This window comes from Pipra filicauda, unplaced genomic scaffold (assembly GCF_003945595.2).
Source record: "Pipra filicauda isolate LSUMZ 115617 unplaced genomic scaffold, ASM394559v2 scaffold416_size611912_pilon, whole genome shotgun sequence".
In the NCBI taxonomy this organism is placed as follows: Eukaryota; Metazoa; Chordata; class Aves; order Passeriformes; family Pipridae; genus Pipra; species Pipra filicauda.
Genome location: NW_024104550.1, coordinates 362,083 through 386,091, shown reverse-complemented (window position 1 = coordinate 386,091; position 24,009 = coordinate 362,083). Strand labels below are relative to the sequence as shown.

At 45.0% G+C, this 24,009-nt stretch overlaps 2 protein-coding genes across 2 annotated transcripts; one reads left to right on the top strand and one right to left on the bottom strand.

Moving 5' to 3' along the window:
• Window positions 1-12,441: 12,441 nt before the first annotated feature.
• LOC120324080 lies at window positions 12,442-15,432 on the top strand. Its single transcript, XM_039385507.1, has 5 exons — window positions 12,442-12,456; window positions 13,530-13,676; window positions 14,215-14,409; window positions 14,793-14,902; window positions 15,082-15,432. Exons 1-5 carry the CDS (start codon window positions 12,442-12,444, stop codon window positions 15,311-15,313), a joined length of 699 nt encoding a protein of 232 aa, XP_039241441.1. The 3' UTR covers window positions 15,314-15,432.
• Window positions 15,433-16,605: 1,173 nt separating this feature from the next.
• BTG4 (BTG anti-proliferation factor 4) lies at window positions 16,606-18,536 on the bottom strand. The gene is made up of 4 exons (XM_027734522.1): window positions 18,364-18,536; window positions 17,608-17,745; window positions 17,237-17,432; window positions 16,606-16,782 (listed from the first exon to the last, which is right to left on the bottom strand). The coding sequence occupies exons 1-4, from the start codon at window positions 18,534-18,536 to the stop codon at window positions 16,606-16,608; spliced, it is 684 nt and encodes a 227-aa protein (XP_027590323.1).
• Window positions 18,537-24,009: the final 5,473 nt, after the last annotated feature.

The following is a 24,009-nucleotide window of genomic DNA, read 5'->3' as shown; positions in this document are numbered from 1 at the left end:
TGCAGCAGAGGAGCTGGAGGAGTCTTTGGCCGCCAAGTGCCACCATGTGCTGCACCGCCTGCAGAGCCTGGGGGAAAAGCAGGAGGTGGCTGCAAGGATCAGGAGCAACGGGGGAAAACTGGGTAGGTACAAAGCAAGCAGCCTGTTCCCATGCCATCCCACCACAGGGGACAGCAGTGAAACCACTGTGACTCCTGGGAGGATCCCATGCGGGGCTGAGGCTTGGATTTGATGATCCTCGTGGGTCCTTTCCAGCTCAGCACCTTCTGTGATCCCATCACAGCACCTCAAACTTCCAGGAAGCTTTTTGTCAAAATAGCTTTGCTGGTGATGCCCCCAGCCAGGTATTAACTGGAAGCTGCAGCAGGAATAACAGCACTGCAGCCCCCTGGAAGGGAAAACAGTTCTTTCCATCACAAACCTGTTCAGTGTTTTACGTTTTTCGTCTCTTTTGAACGAACCAGGTATGATCAGATACCCTGGCACAGAGATGTGGATCCCTGCAGTGTTTGGAATGGAAATCCCAGATCCCAGTGGATCCGGTCTGATGGTGCCAATCCTGGGAATAGACTGTGACTGGAACACTGGGCAGCCCTCCCCACTTGCAGGAACCATGGAAGATACCAATGGAAAAGGTAGAGAAGGAAATTGAGTTGGATGCTGTAAACAACAAATAACAAAGACACAATAAAGCACCCTACCAAAACAGAGCAGTTTCTACCTCGACTCTGAATGGAAAATGTGGCATTTGTGGTCTAAAATTCTAAATATTACACTTAGTTTTTCCTTACCCACAGGCCTCGTCCCCATCACTTTTGGTGCCAGGGCCATAAGTCCAATTACAGGTGAAATTGGGCCTGTTATAGGTGCCCAAAGAAACCCCTGGACACACAATGTGATTCCTGCTGTTCAGTCCCTTGGAGCTTTACCCAGGAAAGCCACAGATCCAGATCTGGTAAACAAAGCCCCAAACTCTCTTTACTTGCAGGTTTGTTATCTGGGGGAAATTCTTTGTTGGGGCTTTTCTACTATGGGTGGAAATTTCACTTATTTCTCTGCCCCACAAGTAACATTTGCTTATAGTACAAGATGACAGAAATATGTCATTATACTTCTCTTTTCATTATCTGCTTTTTTCCCCCCTTCTATTTCTATCTTTTTCTGCTGGTCTTTGTACCTTCTAGATCTTTTAAGTCTATTTGATATCTTTCCCCTACCCCAAGATATTGGGACACTGATTTGGACATGAATTATAACATGCACAGACTTAGGACTGCAAACACTCACCCCCTGTGGCAACAAAGTTGGATATATGCTGTGAAAGGCACTGAGAGGAGCTGTCATCACTGGCTTTAATCACATTTATAATCCTTCTTCAGCTTCCTGCAGAGCTAAGCTGTTGTGTCTTTCATTGCTTTACAGCTGGACTTTCTAGAAAAGGAAATAAAGTCAAGGCATTTATACTGGCACTGCAGGAGGAAAAAGGAAGAAGGGCTCCTTAAAAAGCTGAACTCTCTATTTCTTGATGTCCTTGATGCTGTGAAAGAGGGGAAGGCACAACAGGTATGGTGCCTTTTTTTTGGAGCTGGCTCCAGGAAAGTTCTTTAAAAATTCCTTGGGGATTCACATGTATCAAAAATTCAGATATCACTGATGGGATGGTTCTGAATCCAAGCTATTCCCCTCCCCATTCAAAACCAAAAGGTAAATGGAGCCTTTGCTGCCTCAGTGTGGCCATTCCCAGAGTGAGGAATGCTGGCAGGTGTCCCCATGGAATAACCAGCAGGTGAAATCCAGCAGAGACAGGGGACTGGCACCAGTTCCTACACAATCAGAATAATTACAAGGCTACAAAAAAGCATTAACCCAGTCAGCCAAGCTCTTGCTCTCTCTGCAAAGGAAAATGCCTCCCACCAATTCCTGATCTCCTGAGCTGGCAACACCATCTAAAGCTCCCTCTCCTCTTCCATTTCTTACAGACACAGCTCAAGGAAAAACTGGAAGACATTGAGGAACTGTGCCATTTTCTGAAAGTCTCCTCTCTGCAGGAAGCTGAGAGACGAACCTCCAAATATTTTGGTAGCCAGGTGGCCACTGAACTGTCTGTGCTGTTCAAAGGTACAAAAGGGCAGCTCCAGCCCCACTGCTTTCTGTGCTGGGTGATCCCTCTGCCAGGTTACCCTGAGCCTCAGGAATTACTTGTGTCCTCCTGAAGCAAGATAGTCCAGAGGTAGGATCTGAAAATGGGGCTGTTATAAAAGATGAAGAGTGTAGAGGTGTGAATCACACAGAGGGGAAATGACTGGAGGTTTGCCCTGGGAATTCCCAGTGGATTCTCAGGTGGGTGCTTCTGCTAATATTGGCTTCTTACAGCTGACAGAGAGGAGAAAGAACGGGAAATGCAGGTCCTGCTGGAGATCAGGAAGGCACTGGAGAAGCTGGTGGAGCTCATGGAAAAGATGGAACTGGAAGAAGAGCGGATATTCCTGCAGCTGAGAGAGGGAGAGAGGAGCAGGAGCCACATCCCAGGGGCTGAGGCAGCACCAGAGCTGAGGGTCAGAAAGGTGAGGTCACTGCTGGGCTGAACCTGGGCCCCATCACAGAACATTCTGTGCTCAAAGACACTGTACTGAGGTATTCCCACTTCCAGGAACATCCCCAGTGCTTCTCCAGGCAAGCATTACCTGGTCCTGCAGAGCAGGCACCTGCTTCTACCCCAGCAAGACCTGCTGATGTAAAACCAATGCCTTCTACTGGCTGATGGGGTGGCAAACATATTGCCAGGAAGCTTTCATCTTAGCTCTTCTTTGCATCATCTGCAGCTTCTGTGGCTATTCTTTGAGGGCTACATGGCCACAAGTGCTCCAGAGCTGTCACAGCAGCTTTCCAGATGGTGGCTGGCCCAATTACGTGTGAGAAGGGCAATGAAAGCCAGGATTTGCAGTTATATTTTGTATTATTTCTTCCAGGTCATGCTTGCCCTCGCCTCTGAGTCTCAGGAATGGATCCTGAAACAACAAGCCAGTGTGGAGACTGCCCACACCAGACTGGAATATTTGAGGGACTTGTCAATCATCCAAGCACAGCAGGCAAAGGTACTGCAAATAAAAGCAATTGTGGTGCTTGTCTAACAAAAGCACAGGCAGCTGCCACGCTCTGAGAACATCATCCAAGAACACCCCAGCCAGGGATCAGAGCCCTGCAAAACAACAGCAAACTGGCACGGGAAGGACATCAAATGCAAGTCATGCAGTTAAAAAAAATCACACCTTACAGCTTCTCTATCAGCTTGAAGGATGTGGGAAAAAAAAACAAAACTGAGAGTTGGGGGCTGTAGGACAACAATTGGAAAAGGCTTTTAAGTTCCTGAGGCAGAGGGCTGTAACATCCCATGGAGTCACTGAACAGTGTGAACTGGCAATATCAGGTTTTCAAGAAGAGGCTTTTTTTCAAATGATGTTCTTGGCAGGCACGAAATGGCCTCTCTCTGCTTTGTGCTGGTTTTCAGGTGCTTTTCTCGGGCTCTCGACGGTGCTTTGAGAACTATCAGACAACCAGATTTTATGGCATCAGTGGGGTCTCACATGGCACACACCTGGAAATCCAACAAAACCTGATCCCTCTGCTCAAGTCCCTGGTTCAGAAGCTGGAGGAAAACAGCAAAAGCAGTTTATCACCTGAGACACCAGGTAAGAGCGTTACCTTATTTTAGCCTGGCCTTGAAAAACAGGCTGGAACCTTTCAACTTCCATTCTAGAAAGACATTCTCCTTCTGACAGCTGAAAAATCAGACTTTGGTTCTATTTTGTAAGAGTTAAAGATCTCCTTGGACTCAGTGTGCAAAACCTTTATGATGTGTGTAAACTTGCCATAGGGTGGGATGAGCCCTGAAATCACTTGTTTTCTCTTGCCAGGCCTCACCAAAATTAATCTATCTTCTGCAAAACAATTAATATCTTGCAGCAAATACATTTTCCCATGTTTCTTCTACAGGCTACTCATCAAGGAGCACTTTAAAAGCATCTGCTGCTCCCCCAGAGGCATTAAGAGCTGAAGCAAGCCAGGAGAGCACTTCAGCTTCCACAGTATCCCCTGTTCTGCCCACTTCACCCTCAGAAAGGATCAGCCACATGCAACAAGAAGTCCTGACAAGGTAAAGAAATCCTTGCTCTGCCTTAATTGCCTCTGCCTTTTTAGTTACAAAAAAAATACATTATTTACAAGTTTGGGAGGTTTCTCTCCCCACCAGGCTCAGATTTGGGGGTTGGGTGTGGCTCAGCAGAAGGCTCCTGTTCTCCAGGTTTACGGATGAGCCAAGTGATGACCACATAGAACCAGGGATGTGTTTTCAGCCTGTCTCCTGCCTCTCTGGCTGCAGGTTTCTCTTGGAGAAACACGCCTGTGAACTGGCACATCTGGAGCTGTCCCTGCTGGCAGAAGAAATGAACACTCTCTGTTCCTTTTGTGAATCCAAGGCTGAGGAGGAGGAACACCCCGAAGGAAGTTGGGTAAGGTTGGCATTGTGTCGTCTCAGAGTTCTCAGCTGATACACAGGAGGAGGAGTTTTCCACTATTTGAATTCCTTTCCATTTCCCCACGTGGCTTCAGAAAAGGAAATTAAACAAAATAGTTTGAGAAGAAAGAAATCTTCCAGCTATTGCAAAGCCAAACAGAACCTAAATTAGTTGTCCCCTCTCAAGTTAAAGGAGAAGGGGCAGTGGTCTCATTTTCAGTAATTCTTGGGTACTTAATCTCACAATAAATCAGGCTTTTCATGGTGCTTAAGTGAGACATCTGGTTTCTGGATCTGTTTTTTGCATCTTGGGCTCAGTGGGACTCAATTCTTTTGATGCTCCTGATCACAAAGAAGTTTCAAGTTGGGATGTCTATAATATTTTCAGGGCCCGAAGAGCAGGAAAGGAACAGAAGCCACTGCCTCAAAGGATTCACTCCTGAAAGCCCTGTCAGAACAGCACCACCACGCTGGGCAAGCACTGTGTGAGAGACAAGTGCAGGAAATCAAACTTTTGGGCCTCAGCCCAGAGCTGACAGTGCCCAAAGAGCCCCTGCACATCCTGCAAGAAATCCCACAGCAGTTGGCACTTTGTCTTCTTGGCTCACAAACCTCACCCTGGGAGTTCCCTGAGCAGCAGGTGAGTTTAAGGTGGGGTTTTTTTATGTCATTGTCACCTCCCTGCTGGGCAAGGATGGACTTCACCTTCCCTGGGGGCACGGACACACTGCAGGGGTGTTATCAGAGCCCCTGAAGTGTCCCAGAATCCTAAAGGATCCAGCTCTCCCTGGAAAAATTCTCTACTTCTGGTGCCCACACTCATTAGTATTGAATACATAGAATATATTTGCAGTGCTGCAGAAACCCTCCCACCCTTTCTTTTCTTTTGCTCGACAGAAACAACACTCCAGGGAAGTCCAGCACTCCCCAGCCCCTGTCACTCAAATGCTCCAGGTTTCAGCAGTGAAGATAGTGAAGCTGGAAGCTCTGAGACAAGTGTGTCTCTACAGGGTCCTGGACCTCTACTGCAACCTCCAGGTACAGGCACTGCATGCTTTTCATGCCTCAAGGCAATTCATAACATTTGGAGGGCAAAATCGCACATCCTGGCTGAAAATCTACAGGTGTGCAGGCACAGAAACCTCCCCTATGGGTCAGCCTGGCACAAACCCCACTGTTCAAAGCCCTGCAATTATGCTCAGGGCTGGAAAAGAGAAAAAGGAAAAAGGCACCCCCAAAAAAGGAAAAAGGCGCCCCCCAAAAAAGGAAAAAGGCGCCCCCCAAAAAAGGAAAAAGGCGCCCCCCAAAAAAGGAAAAAGGCGCCCCCCAAAAAAGGAAAAAGGCGCCCCCAAAAAAGGAAAAAAGGCGCCCCCAAAAAAGGAAAAATGCCCCCAAAAAAAGGGAAAAAGGCCGCCCCCAAAAAAGGAAAAAGGCGCCCCCAAAAAAGGAAAAGGCGCCCCCAAAAAAAGGAAAAAGGCGCCCCCCAAAAAAAGGAAAAAGGCGCCCCCAAAAAAGGAAAAAAGGCGCCCCAAAAAAGGAAAAAGGCGCCCCCAAAAAAGGAAAAGGCGCCCCCAAAAAAAGGAAAAGGCGCCCCAAAAAGGAAAAAAGGGCGCCCCCAAAAAAGGAAAAGGCGGCCCCCAAAAAAGGAAAAAGGCGCCCCCAAAAAGGAAAAAAGGCGCCCCCAAAAAAGGAAAAAGGCGCCCCAAAAAAGGAAAAAGGAGCCCCCAAAAAAAGAAAAAGGTTCCCCCAAAAAAGGAAAAAGGCGCCCCCAAAAAAGGAAAAAGGCGCCCCCAAAAAAAGGAAAAAGGCGCCCCAAAAAAAGGAAAAAGGCGCCCCAAAAAAGGGGGGAAAAGGGAAAAAGTTAATTTCTATTTAAAAAACCCCAATAATTTTCTTGTCTCCCTTTGCTTCACCTGCTGCAGCCCCTGCGCTGCCCCGAAGGCGTGCCGAGCATCCCGAGCAGTGCGGAGCACTAAGGGCGCGGGGAAGCAGCGGCCCGGGAGGTTGCTCGGAGCAGAGAGGGACAGCAGGTGGCCAGAGCAGCGGCTTTTCTCCAGGAGCACCACCGGGAGGGGGATCTGCTCAAAGGGCTGGACACGGAGGCAGAGGCCGAGCTGAGGAAGGTGCAGGCACAGTTTAGGCTGGAACTCCGAGCCCAGACAGAGGAGAAGGTACAGCAGCTGAGACCTTTGTGTTGTCATTTACTCACAGCCACGCAGGGGCAGCAGGAAAACCTCTGGCACTGTGGTTTTAGCCACATTTTAGGTGCTTCACTAGGAGCATGCTGCTTCATTTCACTGCTGATAAATAAGTAATTATTCTTCTTCCCCAGAAAAAAAACATTGAGTCAGCTATCACAACCCTGGAAGGGGCAGAGCCCACCTTAATTATATTAAGGTTGCAGCCTCAGTTCTCTGCTCTTTGCCCTGAAAATAGTACTGTGGTTGTGCTGTACTCAGCCTATACATAGAACTTAAAAGATATCAAGGGTTGACCTTGACCTCGACCTCAAGCCCTCAGAATTAAGCTTTAAGGAGTCACTTAAGGGAAGGTAAAAGAAGCGTATTAACCCATTTGCTTCTTTTTGAATATTTTATTAACAATGTTTGGGGAGACCCACTGACCAAATACTTCTCTAACTGTCAAAGGAAAATTTTAAGAGCCCCCTTAGAAATTGGATTGTTTTTAGGGTGCTTCATTTCCCACCCCCCTACATCCCCATTTCCAACCTGCAGTGATGAGGCTGGACTCGATCCCGGAGGTCTTTTCCAACCCTGTGGTTCTGATTCCATAACTGGAACATTCCCATGCTTCCTCAAGCCTCTGAGACTTTGTCATGTTGCTTTTTTTCCTCTCCCAGATAAAAGCCAGAGAAACAAAAATTATCCAGGAGACCGAAGGAGGGAAGTTTGGGAATCTCGTGGCTTATTCCATCCTGTCTCAGAGACACCTGAGGGAAACAGTCACTTTGCTCCAAGATTCCTCCAGGCTCAAGAAGGTGGCCTTGAGGTGCCAAAAGGAGGGCACAGGCCTGGAACACCTCGTGGGAGAAGTAAAGTTCTCTTGCTGGTTTGGTTTAGAACCTGCAGCTCCTCCAGTGTGTTGTTACAAAACTCACATTTAAAGACTTTCAGGAATTGTGACTGTTTAGATAAATAGGAGAGTTAACTCCAGATTACAGTGTATTGCATTATTTTTTTAATGCCAAAAAATAATTGAAACTATGCTGGGATTTGCTACAAAAAAAATCAGGCACTTCAGATCCATTTTAACATGGATTTACTCAAGGCTCCTTTGTGAGCCTTAAATTAATTTTCAGTGGCTGTGAGTTTGTGATTTGGGCGTTTATAAACAGCAAAATTAAAGGCTGTATAGGACTGACATGTTTTTAACCTCTGTCCTCGATGTGTTGTGCAGAAAGTAAAACAACCAAAGGAGGTTCACACATTTCATGCTCCAGTTCACAGGAGCATTTTCTCTTCCAGGATTTATCAGTTGATGGTGACACCAGGGACGTTCTGCATCTCCTGAAGGACAACTCAGAGCATGTACTTCTAGTGCTGGAATTTATACAAACTGTAAGATTATTACAACTGAGAGAGAGACACTTCAAGGAAATAGTCAGCAGCCTAAAAGGCTCCGAGAAGGTAAAACTAAATATATTATTAGTCAATAGATTACCTTGCAGCTTTATTCAGAAAATCATGAGTAGTTTGCATTGCTGTTGTTACTGTGCAAAGGACTTTGTTCTTCAAGCATCAGAGTTTCTTGAACAAAACCAGGATCTTGGGTTTGGATCTTTCTTTCCTCTTTTTTTCATCTCTAGTTTGTGGAGGAAGCAAATCTCATAACCAGTGAAGTGAGAAAATTCAGAGAGCAGAAAATGAGAAGGCTGGAGGGACAGTTGAAAGCCTCCCTGAAAAACAGAGGAACCAGGAAGAGTATTTCAAGCAGTTTTGATCCACTGCAGGTCAGAAAAGAGCAAATCCCAAATGTTTCCTAATTGAACACTCATCATATGCACAGGACATAAGATTAATGGTCTGATGCTAATGAGGCCATGGCTGCAGCTGTCCTGTGCTAGCAAATTCACAACAAATATGGGAAGAAAAGGGTTGAAGGGAGAGATTAGGAATATAAGAGTTGAAGGGATGGGAGAAGAACACCTTCCAAAAGCGGGTTATGCACGAAAGTACAGGGGGAACAAAGAAAAAGAATTTAATGGAATTTTCTGCTTTGCAGATCAAAATCACCACCTTGGAAAGAGAAGAAACCACAGAAGAAAGGGAAGACCCGTGGCAGGCTTTCCAAGGGGAGCATCTGGACCTCAAAGGATCTCCCAGCTGGGCAACACCAGCTGAAGGAGCAAAGCTGCAGGATCAGCTGCTCCCTGGAGAGCAGAGGAGGAGGAGGAGGAGGGAGCTCTCAGAGCTGCAGCAGGACGGGGTACTGTGAGACCACACACCCTCTCCAGCTTTTGGGAGGGGATTTTTTGCTATTTTCTGATCTTGAGCCTCAAAGATCACGAGGACTGCTGCTCATCATCACAGAGGGTGAGAAACTCAGCAGCATTTTCCAGGCACTGCCTCTGACAGCTCCTCACTTTTCCTCCTAGGACTCGAGGGAAGAGCACAGTGAAGGAAAAGCTTTCTCAGGGAAGGATTTTCACCCAGATTTGCAGGAGCTGAGGATGAGATCAGGAGGAGATAGAAAAGAAAACACGCAGCAAAGCAGCAGTTCTGCATCCTCCACCCCCCAGCCCCTCAGGGCTCCAGGGACCCACCAGAAGGCAGAGGAACAGCTCCTCTGCTTCTTGGCTAAGAGTAAGTCTGGGCTGCCACAGCAATCTCAAGTAACCTGGGATATTTTTTGGCTGCTAATACATCACCTGGAGGGCATTAATGCTTTGGGAAAGGAATGATCAGGGAAGAAGTGGATGGAACTCCTAAAATAGGGAGGTTATTACCAAAATTCTGATTTAAAACCGGGCATGGGTGCTAGGACAGAAATAAAGTGTCTTACCTAGGTGATGTTTCTGCATCTGCAGAGCTGGGCTTTTTTCATCCTGAGGTCAGCAGGGCTTTAGGGGTTTTCTCAAAATATCAGCAGCTCCTTGATAAGTAGCAGAATTTCCTGTTCTTTGGACTGAAAATATTTCATTAGGATTCAGGTGAACTCTCACATGTGATCTTAATGTTTCAGGGTCTTTTCCAGCACCTTCTCTATGAAGCAAACAGCTGTTTGTTTACTCATTAGCTTAATTAAGAGGAAAAAGCAAACAGTGCAAGAGTCACCCAATTATCACAATACCAGACAAGTGTTTCCCTATGAAGCCCTTTAGAGAGATTTCAAAACACTTCTACAGCTTTAAACTTCTTACAGAATTAGGCAATTAGTTAAAAATACAACTTTTAGTCCTATCAGTTGATTTTTAAACTGATGTCTTAGGCCCAAATACTATATAGGAAAGTCAAAATTAGCTGATGGAACGAGAGGAAAGGACACAAACCCCTCTGGAATTATTTGTGGTCGTTACCTGGTGTATTCTTTCCTCACAGATATCAGGGTGCTGAAGCAGGCAGAGCACGTGATGGCCTCCAGAATCATTCTGCTGAATCCACAGTTCACAACAGCTCCTCTGGGTGGTAAAAACTTCAGTCATTTGTTTGGCTTTTGGCTCTTTTCCTGCCAATTGCCTCCTTTCCACCTGCTTAACAACAAAATACACGAGCCTCCTGTGAGACCTGCATGAGTAACTTGCCCACAGATGTGATTTAGCAATGATATAGTCCTTACAATAAACCTAAAACCAGGTTTAGAACATTTAAACAGGTAAATGTTGCTGTAATTAGCTGGAAAAAAAAGAATCCTACCAATTCTCACGAGATATGGAATTTGACAATTTAAAAGAAAGCCACTATTCACAGAATTCAGGGCAAGCAGAAATTCTTTTTTCTTATCAATAAATCTTGTGGCAAAGACAACTTTAAGAGAAATGGAGAGGAGTGTTCTGGTAAGCAGCTCAAACAAGAACTACAGGAAGGAGAAGTGTTTGGGCTGGGGGCTGTTTTTTTTTTTACTGAAATAGAACAATATTCTTCCTCATTAAACAGACTTCCCCACGACATTTAAGATACGTGAAAAAAGGAGGAAAACTAGTGAATTGGATAATTTTTGGAGAGAAAGGTACTCACATGTTTGTCCAGACTTTAACATCACACCCCAAACAGCAGAATTAGTCACCTGTTTGACCTCGTCTGTGTAACTCCAGTGTGGGAAATGTTTGCTCAGACGCCGGTGAGAGATGGACTGTTTAGGAAAGCAACATTTATTTGTTTGTTTACACAGGTGGTGACGAAACCAAGTGTGTAAAAACCTCTTTTCTCCTGGATCTGCTGAGGGAGGTGAACGAGGAGCTCCGGAGTCACGCGGTGGCAGCTGGGCTGGGGCAGAGCCAAGGGCTGGCCCGAGGTAAATCCCACCTCTGCTCTTTCTCCTGGAACAGCCAGAATTGGGGGTGAGGTGAAGATTTCATGTGTCATCCTTCAAAGAGCTGTTTGTTGTGGCCAGATTTTGCTGCACAGAAACCTGGGTTCCCTCCCGAGCTCTCCTGGTGAGGGAGAATCATAGAATTAGAGAATCCCAGAATCAGCTGGGTTGGAAGGGACCTCCCAGATCATCAAAGTCCAACCTTTGATCCAACACCACTGTGCTTCCCAGCCCATGGCACTGATGCCACATCCAGTCTCTTCTTAAACACCTCCAGGGATGGAGAATCCACCCCTTCCCTGGGCAGCCCATTCCAATGGCTGAGCACCCTCTCTGCAAAGAAATTCTTCCTAATATCCAACCTAACCCTCCCCTGGCACAGCTTCAGACTGAGCCCTCTTGCCTGGGAAAAGAGACCAACCCCCCCTGGCTCCCCCCTCCTGTCAGGGAGTTGCAGAGAGTGAGGAGGTCTCCCCTGAGCCTCCTCTTCTCCAGGCTGAGCCCCCCCAGCTCCCTCAGCCTCTCCTCCCAGCACTTGTGCTCCAGTCCCTTCCCCAGCCTCGCTGCTCTTCTCTGGCCCTGCTCCTTCAGAAAGGGCTGAACACACAGAGCCAGCCCTGACTGTGCTGCTGAGCAGCTCTGAGACACACAGGCTTCATGTCCCTTTCCTGGGCCTGAGCTATCAGAAATTCCTCCACTAAAAGTCAAGTTTTAGACATTTCCTAAGGGTATCAAGGCACTTCATGACCCTTATGATAATTCACAATGCACCAGCAGGGCCTCACTTCGCACTGAACAGTGCCTAAGATGAGAAATGCAGTATATTCTACACTTGCACTGCAGTGTTACAGCTTGGGTTCTATTTTCACCTTTTTTTTTTTTGTCCAATTAATCTGGTGAAATGCTACTTTTCTTGCAGCAGCAAGTTGGGCTCAGGGTACAGAGGATGCCTCGTGGACTCAGGGAGAGGAACCAGCAGCAGTTGATCCTGCAGCCCTCTCTGCCAGAGAGTTTGTCATTTATCAGTATGGCATCTCCATCCTACAGTTTCTCAGACTTCACATTAATGTAAGTGTTTAAAACCTTGATATTTTTAGACACTGATATTTAATAATCAACAGCGGTAATAAAAGAAACTCCTTGGTTATAAAATCAATTATACCAGTTATAAAAATCAATTAGAGAGTGACCATTGAGCCAATAACAGGAATTAAATTCCAGTCCTGTTTTCTCCACAATGGTGTAGAGATTTGAAGTCAAATCTCTTCCCCAAAAGATCTAGTCAGTTTTTATATTTGTTGTGGCACCTTTCTTAAGCACATCACTCAGGTAATGAAGAATTAATCCCTGCACATTGCATAACACTGTGATAAAACATCTTCCCTTTATATCTTGGAACAATAATTCTCTCGTTTTCTCTGCACAGTTCTTAGCACACCATGGCTTTGGTCTGGGTAAACTCTCCAGGGTCTTTCATAGGAGTCTCAAACAAATAATAAAGTTGCAGTGACCACAGCCAGAGCTCCAGGACTGGAGCACACTTCCATTTACTTAATTAAAAAACTGGCAAGAGGAAATCCTAAGGTTATTTTTTTAAACAGCCTCCATTTCCACGTGGGATTGGTTTGGCTCTGGGAACCCACTGCAAATCAAGGCTGACATTTCAATGAACCTGGAGCCCATGAATCCCTCTCCCCCTGCAGCCCTGGTGTGCTCTCAGCTCTTACAGAACCTTTCTCCTTCTCTTTGCAGGCCCCAGAAATCAGGCTGTGTGTGGCCTCCAGCCTCCCCCCCAGTGATGCCACAGGCAATGCCTTCAGGGGCTCTTTCTTTTACCAGGTTTGCCCACTCCACACCTAGTCAGCCTTCGCAATACTTTGGTATCCATTAAGTTCTGGGGCTGGGAAGTAAAATGCAAAAATAATTCCTACCTTCCCAGTCACAGCATGCTTGATGCTCTCTAGGAAAAACATTGATATAAGAAATCCTCAAGTGTTAATAAGCTCCAGATAAATCTGAACACAAACTAACAGCACTGGAGGATGCTGAGTTCAAATATATATTTAATGTGAGGGTCATACCCAAAGCCCATTTGTTAAATCAGCTCTAATTATCCAGTTTCTCGTGTCCAAGTTTTACCACTTTCATTTTGACCAAATTCTCTCTAGGTCAGCTTGACAGGAGTTAGTGTATCAGCATTTTACTCACTATAATTAGATTACAGAAAGTGACTATTTAGTGTTATTTCTTCCTATAAATGAGGTGTGCAGAGAGGAGCTTTCTCAGGTTCATGATCTATAAATATAAACCTGCCCAGGGCAGAGAATGCACAAATGCTTTAGATTCACATCATAGACCATTAAATGAAGTCTCAGGACTGCCCTGTGCATATGGATATTCCCCTGTACTGATTTGAATCCTTGGACTTACCTAAAATCGAGGCAAAGCACTGGAAGAGCTGCATCAGCAGAGCCAATTCCTGCTGTGCTTCTGTCTCAGCTCTGGATACTCATTTTTTTTTCCTCAGAATTCCAAGAACAAACTCTTCGTCCTGAGGGATTGCCTGAGCTCTGTGGGAGGTTTCCTGCTCCTCCTGGTGCACTGCTTGGCTCATGTCTCTGCTGCTGAGCTCCACCACGACACCAGCCCCCTCTTCCTGAGGCTTTTTTATCAGGTGTGTTCCAAGTGCAATTCCATTATCCTCGTGTTTGTTAAAAAAATAATCACTCTAAAAGTGAGGGCTTAATGCTTTGTGCAACTTCAGCAACGAAAGGGGAGATGAAATAAGGTTTTTATAACGAGTTAACAATTACCTGAACTGCCACTACAGCTGCACAGGGGGCTGTTCACAGCAAGATTCTTATTCAACGTTTGAAGAACTGTTCTGCCTTAGGTGAAGCCAGTGAGAAAGCAGAAAAATGCACCAAATCATGCATTAATACCCTGCCTGCACACAAACAACACCAACACCTCTGTTCCACTGACAGCTGAGGAGATAAAACCCCCACGACTGCCTTCTAACCATCACCTGGGAGAACCCAACAGAGAATTCTCACGATCACAGCCCTGCCTACAAACACAGTTACACCAAATTCATTGGGAAAAGAAAAAGGAATGGGGGGATCCTTCCCCAACACCTTGATGTGACACAGCAGGTTCTCAAAGCCTTTCAGAAAGAGTCATGTTTGGGTTTTTTTTTCCCCCCTCTCCAGGCACTGAAAGCCTGTCTCAGTGAAATGTTCTCCCTCAGACTGCAGCTCTCAGCAGCTCCCCAGGGCAGTAAATGCCAGGGGATAAGCCAGGTGTTGCTGAAGGAGGAACCCTTCTCCAAGGAGGAAGCAAACCTCATCTCCCAGCTTTACCAAGTCAAAGTGAAGAGGCCCACGGACATGGAAGGCTTTGAGAAGGTAACGAGAAAGCTCAGCACCAACATTTTCTTGCTTTGCTACAAAAACGACAATTTAACTTATTTATAGATGCCTGTGCCCATGTGCCTGCAGTTAATAAACTGGAATAGAGGACATTCACTCTGAACACACTTTTTTAAGCACTGGAACAGGCTGTGCAGAGAGGTTGTGGATCCTCCCTCCTTGGAGACACCCAAAACCCCTCAGGACACAGCCTGTAGATGACTCTGCTTAAGCAGGGGGGGGTTACAATAAATTATTTACCTTCAGGCAAATCATTAAGTCAGCATAAAAAGCATCACCATGTAAAACACATTTAAGGAGCCTATAAAAATTAAAGTTAGCAATTAACTGCTTTCTCCACTTCTGTGCTCATCCCACAGCACATGAAGAACAACCTCCTGCTCCACATGAAATCTGAGGAACCACTGCACGACAAGTGGCTTGTGGAGAAAAAAGAACATTTCCCTCATGGAAAGGACAGCTTGGGATGGTAAGAATAATTTGCCAGGAGCTGTTATTTACTATTTATATTTACTATTTATTATTTCGCCACCTTGTACAGTGACATTTGCTTTTCTGTTTTGCTCCCGTGAAGAGCCTGTGATTAAAGTTTCACAACTGGCATTTCTCCCCTCTCATTTTAAGCACTTCTTTCTATGTTTTTTTTAGCTTTGAAGAGGAAACCTGCACTTCCTTGTCCCCTTCGGAACTTGAGGATAAAGTGGACGTGTTAACTGAGGAGCTGGTGCAGATCATAGAGGATGAACACCAGTTTCTAAGCAGCAAAGGCAACGAAGACCTGCTTTGTTACTACCTTGAAATCACTAGTTTGGAGAAGGACTGTCTGGTAAAACAAATCAATGCATTAGAGGAGGAAATAGCCCTGGGCAGAAAGTTGTAGTGGCACTCAAAGACTTGGTGGTTTTGTTCTACCTTGGGTCTCTGCTTTGGCTATCAGGCTTTAAGCCAAAGTAAACCCTCTATTTTTGTTTTATCTGTGGTGTATTTTTCCTCTCCATACTAAAGGCTCATTAAATCAGGAGTGGAAGCAGTGCAGTGGTTTGAGTGACAAGACTTTGGCCCCCACCACTGACATTTCTGGCCACGGCCAAGCAGCAAAAAGAAATATTGCTGCAAAAGCCCAGACTCAGAGTTTCCAGGAATAGAAGCAAAATACAGAATCACTCAGTTCTGCTCAGTGTCAAATGCATTATTTTTTAAACTGGTGGATCAATCTACAACATGTTGTGAAGTTCAGCTGAATAGTTACACTTTTCTGACTTTATGACACAGCAAAAGCTATAGATATAATTACCCCAAGTGACTGTATCTACACAATTACACACCAAGAGCAAGAAATATTATTTTCCACCACTGAAAACAACTTGCCCAGCCCAGACAACCTTTACTTGTCCTGGAGTCACCATATCTCAGCTCTCTCCCATACAGGAAGGCAGGTCCTGCACTGTCCAAGCCCAGCTCTGCTCTTAGGCTTGGGGAGACAGTCTCTCCTCCTCCCAAATTCAAGAGTCAAACCCTGAAACACATGAAACATTCAGTATTTGCTGATCAGTGAAGCATCACCACAGCCTCTGGTGCAGGTGAAAAAGCAAGTGAGGGAAGAGCAGAGTCACTCAAGATCCTTCCTTCCCTCACCAGCACAGGGCAATTCAATAATTTCATGAGTCACTAAACACCCTCAACATTTCTGCTGGTGATATTTAGATCTCTGCTCACAACCCAGCTGTCCTTGCTGCCCCTGCCAGAAGGAAGCAAACTGTCCTTCAAAGCAACTTAGGGGCATGTTTTTTTTTTTTTCTTCCTTGACTTGCTTGTGTTTCCACCAAAAAGGTTTTAAACTCCCTTCAGGGCACCAGTAGCAGATCAGATAGCTTTTATAAAAAAATCATAAAATAGTTTATTGATATTTGCATTTTTTTTTTTTCAACTCACAAAAGGAGTCTCAAAACAATTTTTCAGTCTTCCATTAGCATTAATATAAACATTTAAAACCTCAGATAAAACCACAGGAAAAAAAGAGCAAAAAAACAGCTTCAGACACACAGAGCAAGAGAGGCAGGGATTAGAGACAGCGAGTGCTTTGTGTTTTGACCAAGTTTTGCAGTGCCAGCCCTTCATCCCATTCCACAGTCAGTGCTCCTAAAACAGCCCAAAGCGGGCACAGCCACGGATCTACCGCTTGGTGTTGACCCAGTGGTACCTGTCCACATGTGGCCCTGAGAAGGCAGCTGAGGGCCTGGAGACCTTGTAACCCCTGTGCTGGCCATGGTAGGAGCCATCAGCCAGGTAGGTCTTCCTGGGGAGATACAGGGACCAGGGCTGCGTGGGAGCCTTGTAGTAGTCGCTGAACTGAACAGCAAGAAACGGGATCGTGTTAAAAGTGTGTTTGGGGAAGAGGGGGAACTGTCTCTTGCATTCCCTCGTGAGGAAGCCTAAGGAGCAGCTCCCAGCTCCTACAAAAAGCTCTATCCCATTCCCAGAATCACTTAGGTTGGGAAAAAACCCTCCAAGATATCAAAGTCCAACCATCCCCCCAGTACTTCCAAGCCCACCACATCTACACATCTCAAATCCCTCCCAGTCACAACATCACCACCACCCCGGGCAGCCTGTGGGAAAGAGGCTTCCCCAATATCCAACCTAAACCTTCCCCAGAGCAACTCAAGGCTGTCTCCTCTTGCTCTGTTGGTTGTTACCTCCACAGAACCTCCTCTGGAGAGCAAGAAGGTCCCCCCAAGCCTCCTTTTCTCCGGGCTGAGCCCTCCCTGAGCCAGAGCAGCAACATCATCCTGTGCCCACTCACCTGGTACACACTGTTGGGGTTGCTGACAGTAGGGATGGCTCTGGGCTCCCTGAGGAAGCTCTCCTCATCCGAGGAGCTGCCAGAGTGACAGTCCAGGGCTGCCCTCTCCACGGCATAGTTGATGAGCTGCGGCAGCTCGGGGTTCTCCTTCCCGTCGAAGCGCACGATGGTGAAGGGCTCGTTCTTCTCCCCGTACCTGGAAGGGACTGGAGGTGTGTGGTGCTGCTCTGCACAAGCAGGGACAGCTCTGAAGGGGCCAGCTGGCACCAGCAGGTGAGCAGGCCCTCAGATGTCAAGGCTCTGAACAGGCTCGAGTTGATGACCCTTGCCCAGAGCACCCGACGTGCATCGGCCACCCCTTCTGAGCTCACCTGCAGCTGACCTCAAAGGGGTCAACCCACACTGTCATCTCCTTGGGCAAACCCAGCTCGTTGAAGTCCACACCACTCTCCACACAGGCTTGCTCCAGCAGGGGCTCTCTGGCCTGGTGTTTGTTTATCCTGATGCACCTGGGTAAGAGCAAAGGGCAGGAGGATCTTGGCAAGCCCTGCTGCTACAGGAGCACACTCAAAATCACTGCTGGTCTTCCCAACACACGGATCTCAGGCTGCACTGCAGCTTGGCAAGCCCTGCTGCTACAGGAGCACACTCAAAAATCACTGTTTGCTTTCCCAACACGTTCAGCCTGGTGATGCAGGTTCTCCCTCAGAGCCCCAACCAGCAGCTCAGCCTAAGGAGCTGATTTATGAACTCGATCAAGGCTTTGTTTTAAGCCCATAAAGCACTGACTCACTTCATCGGTAGTTTATGAGAATTAAAGGCAGTTAGAACAATTCCAAAAGGCAAAAAGCATTTGAGTTCTGCTTCCAAGGAGTCAGAGGCTGCTTAAGGCACTTAGTGCATATTGTCCTGAGACTTCCACCTCAGTCTCCAGTCACACACTGAAAAACAGTTGCACCTCCACCAGTTAATAACTCTTTTTCCCTTGAGCTTAAGGGATAACCAAGGGGTTCCCTTGCAGTTTTGTATCATTTATTTCCAATTTAAGGCCTCCAGGGTACTCAGGACCCCTTGAACATCACACAAAGCCTCCATTCCCTCTCCTGTTCCATTGAGTGTCCTCTCACCTGAAGGCTTGTCCTCGGGATGGGTTGTCCACGTACCAGTGATTCTTGTACTTCTCAAACAGGATGGCAGTCAGGCTGGCTGCAAATTTCTCTATTTTTTGCTTGCTCAGCTTATCTTCCCTTTTCACCAGCTTTGTGATGAAGAAGACCGTGGCAGCAATTTCATCTTTCATCTTAAATTGCAGCACACAAGGTGCTTCAGCTGTTGGACAGTCAGCAGTACAGATGAGACACTACAGTAGAGAGATTTAATAACATTAAGGTACTATCACGTTCCAAGAATAGATGCTGCAAAACCTGCACAAGCCAGGGCAGATAGAGCCTAGATAAGTCTGAGTGCCAAATGAAGGATAAATTTAGTTTTGGGTATTGAAACCAATTCAATGCATTACTAGAAGGCACTTGCACAAAGCAAGTTAACAGCCTATATAAAATATGAGTTTAAAATATAGTGCTACTTATTATATATCACATATAGGCAACAACCAGCAGGGCTTATAATTAATTACACAGCTATTAAATACAAAGAAGACCAAAAGCATCACCTTTTCAGAGCAGAGCAGGCAAAAACCCAGGATACACTTTATAAACAGCTTCAAAGAGGCTCCAAGAAAACACCTAAAACACTATAAAAACTATTTGCACAGAAAGGAAAAGCCCCTCAGCTCCCCAGATCCTCCCTTTCTCTGGTGGAGTTTGCTCAGGCTTTATATAGGACAGGCAGTTGGGATGTAACAACACTCAGGTGTGCAGGAGGTTCAGGTGTGTGGCAGGGCATTAACTAACACTGCTTTCAAAGGCATTTCAGTCTGCTTGGCTTTATTCCAAAACCAGCTCCTGGTTTTTAGGGTTTATTTAGAGTATATTCAGTTGACTTGTCCCTCAGTCTGCCTTATAAATACCTGTGAAATATTGAAGTGAAATATTCACCGGGAGAAAAACAGTGCCAGGTTTATTAATTGATTATTAAAATTGTGCTTGGCTGCTTCTGGCAGATTTAACTGCTTTCTATGTGAAACCCTCACATTTGGTATTGTTGATTTTGAAAACTGCATCATTCTGCATTTATCATGTCATCCATCTTCCTAATGATCTAATTATTATATTATCATATTAATGATCATATTATTCTATTATATATTATATATTATATATTATATATTATATATTATATATGATATGATATATGATATATGATATATATGATATATGATATATTATATATTATATATTATTATTATTTTATATATATTATATATATTATTATAAGAAACATATTATAGATGTATTTAGTTTTTGAGTTGTTTCATGCTCTGTTTAAGAGCAGTTCCTCAAATGTGAGAGTTTAAAACTTCAGGCAGTGTGACTAAGAGCTGATGTTCCCTTTCCCTTCTGCTGCCTCAGGAAGTTGTGTCTGCAGTGTCAGAGACCAGGAACTGCCCAGACAAAAGAACAAACGAAGGCAAAAAGAGCTGAGTGGTTCAACTGGCTCCTGCTGGGGCTGCAGATGCTGTTGCAGGGCTCCCATTTCAGCCCTGGAGCAGATTGTGCTCCAAGACAAGGGAGGAGAAACACGGGCTGTGAAGGCACAAGTTGGCAGGAGGAGCCAGCTTTGCAGAAATGTGCCTCAAAACACGAATTTCGGGCTATTTCTGGGTTTCCTCTCTCTCCACGCACACAGTTCCTTGCTCTACAGTTTCTTTCTGCATCCCTCCAAAAAAAGACTCACTGAGGATTTTAGTAGAAACTCTGGTTTTAAGGAACGAGTAATAAAACACCAATATATAATAAAATTTTATAGTATATATAGTATAACTATAGTATAAATATGGTATAAATAGTATAAATAAATATAATAGTATAAATAAAACTAATATAATAATATAGAAAACCAATATAATAATATAGAAATACACATATATTACATGTACATATTACATGGACATATACATATATGTACATATTATATATACATATACATATATATTATATATACATAAATATACACATTATATATACATATATAATATACACATTATATATATACATATATATTATATATGTATATATATAGATTTTATATACATATACATATATTAAATACATATACATATATAAAATATATAAATATATATCAAATTATATAAAAATAATGTGTACTAAGTATATATAAATATATGGATAATATATAAAATAATCTATAAAAATAAATTAATAATAAAAAATTAATGAATGGAATATACAAATAATAAGTAATAAAAGAACTCCATATGTCTTCTCCTGCTTTTTCTCACATATCAAAATACTTCCTTAACAAGTGGGGATCTTTCCACAGCCACTCAAATGAGAGGGAACTCAAAGTCTGGGGTAGAAAATGAACCCTCCCAAGGAGCCCTGGGCAGTGCCAGGGTAACAAAGAACCCCCAGTGCTGTGAGCACAAGAGTTCCCTCATCATGTGCTCTGCTCCTGGGGGCTTGGGATGACACAGGAGGATTCTGTTCCCTGCACAAGCCCTGAGTCATCCCTTCCCTTTCCCATGGAGAATAAGGGAAGAACATTGCCTGGGCCCTGCTTTTTTCTTTTTTGTTTTGTTATTTTTTTTGGTAGGACAACAGGAAACCACTGCTGAGCCCTGCCTGCAAGAATGTCCACACCACATTTTTCAGCCTCTTTCTAGGCAGTCTGAGGAGGGTTTTGCTCGCTGCTGCCTGTCTGCATCCAGCACCAGAATTAGCTCTGGGCAACAGATGAACATTCTTGAGCAGGAAAACTGGCTTTTCATGCCTCAGGCCTGAGTTTTATGCCAGAGATTAAACTTGCTTTAAAAATGTCAGGGAGTTGATGGGTCGTTCTCTGATCCGAGTGGATTCCCTTGCAAGCACTGCAGGCCATGTTTCTTTGTATTTTTTTTTAAACTCTGCTGTGTGGTGGCACCCCAGAACAACAAAAATAAAAGTTCTCAAGGGACCTCAAAACTTTTGATCACACAGATTTTGCTGCGGCGGAGAGAGAAGTGGGTGTTATAAAAATATAGAGGCAACTACCTCAGATCTGGGGGGGGTTTAACTCCACTGACAAAATTGGTGTCCAGGAAAATACCAGAGAGCAAGATTTGCCACCTACAAATGATGGACAATGCACAAACCTATAATTTTTAAAGTTTTCTCAATCCCAGACACACAGATTGGGATGATGCTGTTTTTCCTGCCAAATCTTAGGAAGCTGCTGTTGAGTCTGATTTCTCTGACCTCATGCCATTTGTTCTCAGTATCAGATTATCATCTAATAAAATATGTGATCTCTCCCTATAAATCTTGTTTTCCTTTTATTCTTGAGTTATTCAGGCTAAAATAACATTCTCACTGCAGAATTCTAGCAGGCATTGCAGGGAGTCCATCCTATGCCCCTGGAGTGAATGACTGGATTGTGATTTCCATGTGGATCTGAGCCTGACACGGTTCAGCCTCAGGAATTACCCAGTTCCTGCCCTTTCCTCAATAAATGCTGGTTTGGATCAGGAGGACACACGAGTGGATGGGACTTTGAAGCATCTGGTACCTTCCTGCTTTCTCCAACATGCTCAGGCAGGCCCTGGGAGAGGGGGAGTTCTGTGCCAAAGGGGTGCAGTGACTGGATTCCACAAAGACAAGCCTGAATCCCTCCACCACCCCTTTTGTTGGGTTATTTGTTCCCATGGCTCACACAATAAACTGCAGGTCAGCAGCAAACAAACTCCTCACCTGAGAAACCAGGTGCCACCATGCAGGCAGTCAGGCACTAAGGTGACATTTCTTGGGGGCTGGGAGGCAAAAGTCAGGTTAAATTCTGCACATTTGCAGAGACAAACATGGGGAAAATTTAAGCAAACCCTTGGCAATTCACCCAGTTGGCTCTAATTATTCAGGTGGTCATGGACACAGAAGTAGAGTTCTGAGGACTTTTAACTTGTTATTTTTGACATCATGCAGGAGTTCAAGCTTTTTGCTGTTAATGGCACAGAAACCAGAAGAGCAGGGAGCGTTTCTGGCTTCTCATTTCAGTGACCAGAAAACCTGGTTTAATTAGGTGGATTCATTGAACTCAAACCCTTCACAGTGCTGGCACTTGTCTCTGAGCTGAAGAAAACACGGCCCTGGGTGCTGTGTTTGGTTAATAACAGCTAAGAAACAAAATGCCTAAACCAAAACTGGCACAGTCCATGCCAATGTGAGACCTATTAAATAACAGCCAACAGATTGTGCTCCCCCTCATTCCCAAACAGGAGGAGCATCCCAGCAGATTTAGCAAAAAGTTGGATAGCCAAGTGTTCTGAGTGATAAACGAGATAAATGAGGAGACAGTCGTGCCTTTGGTTAAATATTATGCTGTCGGGTTTTAATCCTTATTAGGAAAAGAAAAAAGCCAAACCACTAAAAGCCACTGCAGCACAAGTGCCTGGACATTCAGGGGGCTGATCCAGAGCTCCCTGAACACGGGGGAAATCCGTCCAAAGACTTCAGTGGGATTCAGCTCAGGCCCCTAACCCGGCACAAGAATTCTTGGCCAGATTAAATGATTGGTCTCCTGGGTGCCCAGGCAAGCCCAGGCATGAGCTGTGAGTGTCTCCAGTAACTGCAGGCCAGGAGCAAACACTGTTTCCCCACACACTCTCTGGCAGGAGTCAGCCCTGCAGAATTTTTTTGCAGTTTTCTTGCTTTAAAGGCTTGAGGACATGGAAGTAATGAAACCCAGAGCAGCTCTATGGGAGCAAATCTTCCCCCTGCAAGCCACTTGATCTCTGTGGGTGAGGGATGACAGACAACTCCTCCAGCTGAGCAGCTGAAGTTCACAACTGTTGCTACAAAGACCAGTAAAGCTGAGTGATTCCCATATGGAAGAACATCCAAGGTGGCAATCTTCTTAGGGAAAAGCAGAGTGCATTTGTTTTGTCTGCCCTGATCACACTCAGAAGCATCACAGGAACACAGCACCTATTTGGTTGACTGTGCCATTACTCAGAGGGCAGAGAAACCTCATATCTGGATGTTACAAACCTACACCTTTACTTAAATCTCTGGGCAGAGAGTTATTTTTGACTGGAACAAACCAGAAACCGAAGGCACAATTTTTTTTATGTGTCTGAGTACCACATATTGCTAGAATTTAAGATCATCAGTCTTGAGTGACTTAAGAAATTAGAAAAAACTTAAAAAAGAGAAATACTGGTGTTGGTTTAGGATGTTTTAAAATTGAATAACAAGGGAAAGACTGCAAAGGTACCTGGGATTATCTTATGGAGTCTAAGAGCTCTTGTCATAGCCCCCTAAATTTTACTTCTGATGTAATCAGGTGTTGATGTCTGTTCTTTCTTCTTCCCTAATTGCATGCCATGATTTTCAGAGGGAGAGAGGGATGCATTGGGCTAAGTAGGTCAAGGGCAAGCAAACAGAAATGGCTTTGGGTAGACCCCCAAATAATAGGGGGAGAGGTGAAGAAAGTCACAAATGAAGTGGTTCAGCCTGTGCCTCCCACTGCAGCACGAGGCATTCATCCCTCGGAGCTGTTGGGCACTTTTGGGGCCTCCTGGTGTGGATAAAAGCAGGCTGAAGCCCCAGTGCCCAGATATGAGCCCAGAGGGACGTGGCTGGAGTGCCACAAGTGATGCC